Genomic DNA, 9,357 nt, shown 5'->3' on the forward strand with positions numbered 1-9,357 from the left:
ACGGTGGAGCGGACGTCTCGGCTGTGGAGGGAGTGTCTCAGGTTCAGGTCCAGAGCTTTGGTCAGGACAGGGACGTAGGTCTTGGTCATACCATGGAAGACCTGGTAGGGGGATGGGGGCCACTGGGGCTTCTGGGGTGGAGGTGGGGGTGGTGGTGGGGAGGCTCGGTGGGGGTCTGGGTCTACGCCCCCACCCTGGATGGGTAGTGGGGGAGGCGGGGGGGACCCCCAGGCGTCTCTCACCCTGGCGTTGAGCTCCATGTTGATGCCGGCCAGGTCGCCACGCTGGGGCTGGTGGGTCGTGTTCACCTTCAGGAGGACGTGTTCTGGGGTGACGGGGCGATGCGGACCCCTCTTCTTCACCCGGTCCCTCACGGCTCTCTCACTGCGGGTCAGAACCCACTTAGTGGTGGAGGCGTAGGACTCTCTCCCTGGGAATGGAAGACAAAGAGAAGACCTAAACAATCCCTATCCTACACATTCACATCCTATCAAATGCAAATTAGGTTAGGTCAGTCAGGTGGTAACAGAATTCGTCATGCTTCCACTTGCCACAATGGTTCTATTTTCATATTTTTTGTGGTTGGTTTTTACCATTTCATAAAGGTACCCTGTTATCCTGGGCAAAGATGAAAAATAATAGTACTCCGATGTAAAACCAACCGACTAATAACAACCGAGGAAGCTTTTACACACATTTACACCACAACCACGTCCAACACAGTGGTACCTGAGCTGGTGATGGTTCTCAGACAGTGGTACCTGAACTGGTGGTGGTTCTCAGACAGTGGTACCTGAACTGGTGGTGGTGCTCAGACAGTGGTACCTGAACTGCTGGTGGTGCTCCTGGGGGTCTGGCTCTGGCTGGCCCGACTGTGGGAGTCCTGGCTGTGTCCGGTCACAGGCCTCCCAGGAGAGAGGGCCGAGGGGGGCTTGGTGATGAACTCGGGCTGGAGGTCTATGTAGGCCTTGCTCCTCCGGTGGCTCTGGAGCTCGCTCCACGTGGCCGGCCTCAGAGACTCCTGCTGGGCAGCTGTGGAGAGGGACGGACACACGCACGGACCAGGCACCTCAGAATGGCCCCAAGAGGACGATACCGTTACAGACACTGGGATTGTGTTGGTGGAGTACTCATCAAGTAACCTACATCCCGATTATCAAGCTTAATATGTCTGTTTATTCTGATCCCATTAGCTGTTACATGTTAGCTGATCTTATCTTATAGCATTGTAAAATGGAGAGTAAAGTGGTAGTATATAAATATATATTTATATATAAATAAATAATGAAAAAATATATGTATATACATTATTAGAATTTTTTTACATTGTAAATTACAGTATGTCTGTTATGGCACATTTGGTATTATTTCTGGTGTACATGCTAAGATATTTTCATTTTAATTGGTATAGTATTGGCTAACCCTAACCTAATCTAATCCTTTCAGATGAGTGGACACCTCAAGAGTATTGGGACACGGCCCAAACCCCACCCTCACCCCGTGCTCGTCTCATGCTGGGGGCCGACAGAGGGCGTGCGTGGTGGGACAGCGCGGGCTTTTCCGGCTTCTTGCCCTCGCGGTCGTAGATCTTCCGGTTGGACGAGCCCACCTGAGCCATGCGCTCCGCCCGGGCAAGGCCGCCGGGGAACTGCCGGATCATGGCCTTGGGCGAGCCCCGTCGCTCCACGATGAACTCCCGCTCGGCGGACACGGAGTAGTCCCAGCGCACCTTGGCGAACTGGAAGAGCAGCACGCTGGAGCGGGTGTTCACTATCATGCTGAGAGAAGATGGGAGGGGGGGGGGGGGGGGGGTTCAGTTCTACAAAGGTCAATAGAGACTTGTGATGGCAGTTGGGCAAATGTCATGTTTGTGTGTGTGTGTGTGTGTGTGTGTGTGTGTGTGTGTGTGTGTGTGTGTGTGTGTGTGTGTGCAGGCAAGGGAAGCAGTAACTAACTTGTTTCTGTTTCTGTGTGTGTGTGTGTGTGTGTGTGTGTGTGTGTGTGTGTGTGTGTGTGTGTGTGTGTGTGTGTGCAGGCAAGGGAGGCAGTAACTAACTTGTTTCTGTTTCTGTGTGTGTGTGTGTGTGTGTGTGTGTGTGTGTGTGTGTGTGTGTGTGTGTGTGTGTGTGTGTGTGTGTGTGCAGGCAAGGGAGGCAGTAACTAACTTGTTGTTGTGTGTGTGCAGGGACAGCACAGGGCTGTGTTGACCGCCAGCCTTAATGATCCTCAGGCAGTCCCCAGTCAGGAAATTGAAGATCCGGATCTTTCCATCCCCACAGCCGGTGATGACACGCAGGAACAGGAAGATCAGTGTCAGGACCTCCCTAGAGGAACACATAGACCCTCAATGTAAACCAGTTAAAAAATAAAAACAGTATACCACTGTATTTTGCACATTTATCTGTGACAACATACTGTATTCTGCCTATTTTGCTTTGTGTCATGTTGTTGTCCTTGACTGTGATTATTGTGTTCATTGTTGTGTTTTGCGCTGTGATGTTATGTCTGATTTTGAACTCAATTGTCTTAAAAGCCATGATTCAAAAAGCCATGATTCAGAAACAGGATGCTGCCTATTATAGGCCCGGCCCACTGCTGCTCATGGCTGCGTACTTCGGGTGGCGATATGTCATCAGAGACTTCTTGACGTCACAGTTGGTGCTCCAGGCCACCACCTGCCCGTCGGCGCCCCCGGAGAGGATATGCCAGCGGTCGAAGAACAGACACCTCACCGGGCCCTGGTGGGCATCAATCAGCTGGTAGGAGGGGAGACCAGGAGGGGGAGGAGGAGGAGGAGGACAGAGAAAGACAAGGAGATTAGTGTATCACAATGCACTGACAGTGTAATTTATATTCATTTACATGTATTATAATTTATAGTGTACCTGCCCCAAACCCATTTCACAGCCTTTAGCCTCATTGCCTCTTAGCCTCACACAGCCTACATCATTTATTGTTCTATTTTTCATTTTTTGTTAATATTTTGCTATTTTCTCTTTTTTTTTGTTCATATTTTGCTTACATATTGTTGTTTTTTATGTCCCATGCACCAACCTCACCAAGTCAATTTGCTGTATGTGCAAATATACTTGGCCAAATAAAAGAATTCTGATTCTGATTCTGATTCTGATCACGTTCCCTTGACAAGGTTGGGGAACTATATTTTTCAGTGGAGGGCAGAACCTCATCTCACCTTGAGGAGTGAGGCGGTCTCCATGCCCCACACCTTGACCACGCCCTTGTCACAGCTGCTCACCACCAGGGCGTGGTCGATCTTCACACACTGGATGGGGTTGTGGTGCTTAAACTTCAGCTTGTCATAGCACTTCCCCGTCTGCATGTTCCACACTTCATAAACAACGCAAACACAACACATATAAACATAACACAAACACACAACAACCCGGTTGACGAAAGTATCAATTTCAGCGTTCATTACAATGTTTAGGTTACTCGATTGAGGGCATCAAACCGGCTGAGGAAAACTAGCTGACCTTTGACCTTGCAGTCTTTGGCCCCTGAGACTAGCATGTTGCCATGCAGGTCCAGGCAGTTGATGGTGCCCAGGTGGCCACGGAACAGCATGATGCATACACCTGACTTCAGATTCCAACACCTGCAAATCATTGTTTGGTCATACAAAAACATACCATGAGTCATTAGTCATAACCATTGTAATTTTGCCTTCTAAACATCTCTATGTTCCATGGAATGGAGGGATGACATACAAATCTGACTGGAAATAAGAAATCAGACATTCATAAATAATCAGTATGATCATCTGAACTAACAAGGTAAAGGGGCTGATTTCCCCTATACTACTCACCATCTGCCAGATAGATCTGATCCTGGATCGCAAAATATAATCCGGATCATTCTGATCCAGTTTAAAAGTTTTGAAATACTGGGCCCAGGATCATAATTCTTGAGTGGTACAGTAGCTGTTTTTTCAAACCAGATTACAATTCATCCTGACATTAATCCTGAAATAATGGGTTTCTCTTGCTGTGTGGTTACCCCCATCCTCTTCCTCCTCCTCCTCCTCCTCCTCCTCCCTCCTCCTCCTCCTCCTCCTCCTCCTCCGCCTCTCCTTACCTGATGCTGAGGTCGTAGCTGGCACTGATGACCAGGCCTCTGTCCTCACACATGAGCAGAGCCCTGATGCTGCCGGCGTGGCCCTGGATCACAGGACACGCCTCCTTCAGCGTCACCACGTCATGCAGATGCACCATGCGGTCCTTGGACCCCACCGCCACCAACTGCCCTCCGCTGTAATGCACTACCCGGTAAGGGTCCTCCCTGTCAACACACGCACACACACACGCACGCACGCACGGGCACCCACACCCACCCACGCACGCCCACGCACGCCCGTACGGGTACACACACACACACACACACACACACACACACACACACGCACACACACACACACGCACACACACACACACACACACACACACACACACACACACACACACACACACCAGACAGAGACATCAGATGTGTGTGATGTCATTGCAACGGGAGAGTGTTTACACTGCTCGTTTAGCTATCCAATCAATGAGCAATCCAATGAGATGAAACCATCAGTCGAGCCAAGGTTAGCCAACTCCAGGATACAGTAGCACGTCATGAATTAATCAGCTTGATTACTCATTCACTCATTTACTCATGAGTTACGGTTGTTGGGTTTGATACTCAAGCACCTCTCCCAGCGAGTGTACCATCAACGAATCCAAGTCTCTCGCTCGCCGAACACCCAGCGTAGCCCGCTAAGCTAATGCAAGTGTTCAGGTCTCAGGCATCAGTAGAGGAGAGTGTTTCCAAGCCGACTCCGCCGGACAACGTAACTGTGTAACAAGGTGTAACTGTTTCAAAGGAAAACACCCACCTGTCCAGGAGCACCAGGACGTTGTAGACACCGCAGAAGACATTCCGTTCCTCCATCTGCATAGCTCTGGTCCTAACGCCTGCATACACAGACTCAAAGCCCCTCTCCTGAAAGGCCAAAGAATGATAGACCATCGTTCAGTCAGAGGATCATGCCCATAGAGATCCTTATGCATGTGGGTCCTATAATCAATTTCTTATGATCATTCCTTAGTGATCTGGGATGGGAAGTGATATTGAATTACAATGATAGTAGGTAACATTCCCAGGATCGGTTGAATGGATGTCGGACATGTTGAGCACATGTAGCTAACTTGGAGATGATAAAATAGAGACAATTTAATTTGATTTGTTTACCCTGCGGACTTTGGAGAAGATGTCTCCATGGTGCATATGCTTCTCATCCTCTCTGATGGGCACTAGGACCTCGCGGATCTTGGCATAGACAGAACTGACTCCAGTAGTGTTGCTCTGACAGGAGACAATGACAGGGGTTTATCATCTGAACTAGAACAGCATTCAACTGACATTGATGACCTTGATGTTAATGGACATCCAGTCTACTGTAAGATTCCCAGGAAAGCTTCAGCCACTTCTACTCAAAGTATCAATTGTAAACTAGTGCAATTGAACAATACAAAAACACAGATTTAAAAATGACTTTGTGGAATGCTCAGAAACAGTTTAGAGACACTGTACTATAAATACAATACATAATCTATACGTAAATTGTATCAACATATAGAATACAATACATAATAGAAACACATATACTTTATGCAAAAACAAAAACAAAATACAATATATGTCATATATGCTACATCTGGGCATTTATAGAGAAAATCTACGTTGCTGAATAAGATGGCAGGCTTTTGCACAGGCATTTACATTTACATTATTTTTACCCGATACAATTTCACACACTTTATTATTCTCATCACGACCATATAAATTCCCATTTTGGCTCGACAGTTGAAGAAAGAGATCATCTCTAATGTCATTGTACACCCACAGTTAAGTAGAGCATGAGCTTCAGTTTCAATGGATGTGTCAATAATAAATAATCAATCTCACATATAAAGGATTTAAATATAAAATAATTCCCATACCTGCATCATCATAGCTTGTTTCTCCACCATCTTTTTGGAATTAATGTCTTCCTGGGTGTCCTCCGCCAGGTATCGCCAGTGTAGGGATACATGCCGGCAGTTCCGTAAAGAGGCTGTGTCTAGAAGACCTAAAGGACACCGGTCTTAGTCCAGAACCCATGAGGGTAGGACAAGTTCCTCACAGTTACATCAGTACACATCTAGAACTGAGGTTCATTGGAGGAGGACTAATTGAACATAATCTTGATATCAATTAGAATGAGATTATTGTTCCATTTGCACCACGGAAACCTAGGTGATGTCACAATGTGTTTTGTGTTTAAAGCCATGGAATGAGAAGATAACAGGGTTACAAGACTTTACACACTTCAGGGGTAGTGGCTCAAATGTTGAAAGGTATTGTAGAAAGAATCTCTCTCTCTCTCTCTTCTATGTTATGATCTTCAGAAAAATATATATTGAGTAAGAATCGAGTCATTCCAGTGTTTTTGTTAGGCCTATGGCAGTTGGATTATTATAATGCAATCACCATGATATCTTTCAAAGGCACATGGAAGACACATGGAAGGCTACATAATTACATCTTAGTAAAGGGAGTTCTTTCACTGGTTGCTGGGCAGAGGTTTGTTGTTTTTGGATATCCTAGGGAGACCAGCTCATGGCAGGGGGAGTGATGACACTGAGGGCTTTATAAGGGCAATCATTGTGTTGTAAAGTCATCACCATGGCACCGTAGGTCTGCTCTCTGTTTCTTTATGGTGCCGGTTCATAGAAATGTCAACAGGTGCTTCAGTATAAACAAAGGGACAGGGCAGAGTACAGTACAGTGCTGTCCTTCAACAGACGGGAGCACTGTGGATATCAGCTGACATGAGGGAAGAGGGGTCACTCCAGGTGCACACAAGTTTCACCACCACGGATACTGAATCTACAATATCATCGACCGTAAAATGACTACCAACTGGGGAATGGTCGATGGGGAACAATGCCCTATCTAGGCTGGTAGTCTCATGTAGCACAAAACATAACATTATAGCATAATAGGTTCAAAATGTTCAAATGTTGGAAGGGGTGAAATGTTTGTTTTGGGTAGAGTCGAAGTTGGTGGATGGGGGGGAGCTCTCACCTAAAATCGTCTTGGCGAGATGAACAGGGAGACCACGGACGAAGTCTCGGTATCGACTGACCCCAGACAGGGACCTGGAGGACCTGGGGACCACCATAAGAGCAGGGTCCTCTGAGCATGTTGAGTCGGTGTCACTGTCCTTCTTACACTTTTTGTCCTCCTCCTCCTCTTCCTCCTTCGCCATACACGACACACTGCCAAGGCCCAAGGCCTCCAGCCCAGCCCAGGGGGCGGCATCATCCAGTGGGTTGGTCTTTGCTGAATGTATAGGACAGTAGGACACAAAAACCACCCACAGTGAGTCAGACATAGTAGGCTGATATACAAGGGAGAGGAAGGTTTCTAACTAAACCCTTTCAAAGACAGCTGCCCTCAGTTATCGGCCCACAGGTATAGGAACCCATATGCAACCCAAAAGGGTTCTACATGGAGCCTAAAAGGGTTCTTCGACAGGGAAGAACTTTCGGAACCCTTAATTTTTTTTCTAAGAGTGTTCAGGTATTGACCCTTACGGTGCTCAAAATTCAGGCATGTCTCCAGCTGCGCAGGCCCATCTGTGGTGTCGCTGTCAGTGTCATCTGGCAAATCTACGGGCTCGTAGCACGAGCTGGCCTGGATGAGAAGGTCCAAATGGGGATGATGATCCTGGGAGTTGAAGGAGTAAATGGATTCGGGGATAGAAGAAGCATCATCATCATCATCATCATCATCCTCAGGATCAACTCGGCCTGATAAAAGAGATCAGAGATCATAGACATTAAGAGAGATATGATAAATCTACTTTAATATACTTCATTTCATCCCCATTAAATTGTAGTAGCCTAAGGTATTTATTTTATAATAAGGAATATGTCGTGTCATCAATAGGCCTAATGTAAGTTTAACAGGTTTGGCCATTTTACCATATTGGAGAAATCCTCGTTTGGCTCTAACTAGAAGCACGCTGGTTAAATTGCCAAGCATATGAAGAAGTTCAGTATCGCAAAGTGAAAGAACTCCCAGAAGGTAATTTGATTTAATCCAGGGGTGACTGCGACTGAACCAATCCCAGGTCTCAATCATGTCCATGCCAAGAAGTTTAGTGTCAAGAGCTCGGTCCGAGCTCCAAGTCGTCATGTCTTCTGGTAAACTTGGTTTCTGTCTTGACCTGGCGTAGGTGAAATCTTTTCCAAATGTCACTTGCAGGACGCTTTGGATGTTTTCGAGAATGTCGACACTTTGGCACCGCACGAGAATGCCAGTGAGGAATCTCCGCTTCGACGCGTCTCCCGCGCGCGTCAACCATTGGGTTGAATCGGACAGTTTGGACGTGAAGATGCAGGACCGGCAACTTCCACACGTGTTAAAATCCGCATCCTTCGTTTTGCAGCGAAACTCGTTCGCAGAGTCGATTCTCAATTCACAATGTTTCATCCCGAACTGTTTCTGTTATCTAAGTCCAGGTTGTACCGATAGGCCTACTTTTAGCTTAATACAGAGGGTTTGTTGAATCTGAATGTAATGTTTTAAAGAGAGCTGGATAAAAGATTCTTCGCTGCGCGCTGTTTCCCAAAACAACTGTGTGTGGCTGCGGCAGTGCTGCTTGGTTGTTGCCATGCAACACGCCGCGGCAGATAGGTTAAACTTTTACGTGTTTACGGGCTACGACAACATTACTCTCCTGTGAGATAGTGTACATTTTATGTCATGACTGGAGTCTGGCATAGATTTGTAATGCAGACAGTGCATGGATATTTAAGGATACAAAATAATCAAACATTAAAAAAACTTTTATAGTCAAAGTTCACGTTTCATTTTAATCTGTTGTTGCATATTTCTATGGTGCTTCTAACCCACTGCGATCGAACAAGTAGGGTAAAGCTGCTGCCATTGTCATCAGCGCCGCTGGTGTAGTGGTATCATGCAAGATTCCCATTCTTGCGACCCGGGTTCGATTCCCGGGCGGCGCACTGGTTTTGCGATTTTTTTCGCTGCTCTTTCACTGCTCTAACGCACCTAAACACACGTTACACGTTATGGCCCTAATACATACGAACTACAACTATCAATATATGAATAATATGCATGGGCTGTATTCTTTTTTCCTAAAATTATTTTACCAAAGATTACCAATGCATAAAGAACTGTCACTCTTCCTCGATGGGCCACTCTGCCTCTAACTTGGTCCGTATGCATGAATTGATTTCTGGCTTGAACAATTACAAAGACGTATTGCAGACGTGCTGAAGA

At 46.6% G+C, this 9,357-nt stretch overlaps 1 protein-coding gene across 1 annotated transcript in view; it reads right to left on the minus strand.

The window, feature by feature from the left end:
- The window catches only part of fbxw10 (F-box and WD repeat domain containing 10), a gene marked incomplete at both ends in the record, with an annotated part of 9,046 nt that extends 505 nt beyond the window's left edge, over positions 1 to 8,541 (minus strand). Inside the window, 14 exons of the mRNA XM_083687593.1 lie at positions 1 to 430; positions 826 to 1,032; positions 1,498 to 1,778; positions 2,166 to 2,324; positions 2,614 to 2,756; positions 3,194 to 3,348; positions 3,495 to 3,616; positions 4,096 to 4,299; positions 4,895 to 5,001; positions 5,251 to 5,364; positions 6,003 to 6,130; positions 7,129 to 7,386; positions 7,641 to 7,856; positions 8,160 to 8,541. The exon at positions 1 to 430 is cut by the window's left edge and continues 505 nt beyond it. Of these exons, the coding sequence (XP_083543719.1) occupies positions 1 to 430; positions 826 to 1,032; positions 1,498 to 1,778; positions 2,166 to 2,324; positions 2,614 to 2,756; positions 3,194 to 3,348; positions 3,495 to 3,616; positions 4,096 to 4,299; positions 4,895 to 5,001; positions 5,251 to 5,364; positions 6,003 to 6,130; positions 7,129 to 7,386; positions 7,641 to 7,856; positions 8,160 to 8,541 (2,906 nt within the window). The remainder of the gene's footprint in view (positions 431 to 825; positions 1,033 to 1,497; positions 1,779 to 2,165; positions 2,325 to 2,613; positions 2,757 to 3,193; positions 3,349 to 3,494; positions 3,617 to 4,095; positions 4,300 to 4,894; positions 5,002 to 5,250; positions 5,365 to 6,002; positions 6,131 to 7,128; positions 7,387 to 7,640; positions 7,857 to 8,159) is intronic.
- Between the last annotated feature and the right edge of the window lie 816 nt (positions 8,542 to 9,357).

The sequence above is a fragment of the Argentina silus genome (genome assembly GCF_951799395.1).
Source record: "Argentina silus genome assembly, chromosome: 16".
NCBI classification, from domain to species: Eukaryota; Metazoa; Chordata; class Actinopteri; order Argentiniformes; family Argentinidae; genus Argentina; species Argentina silus.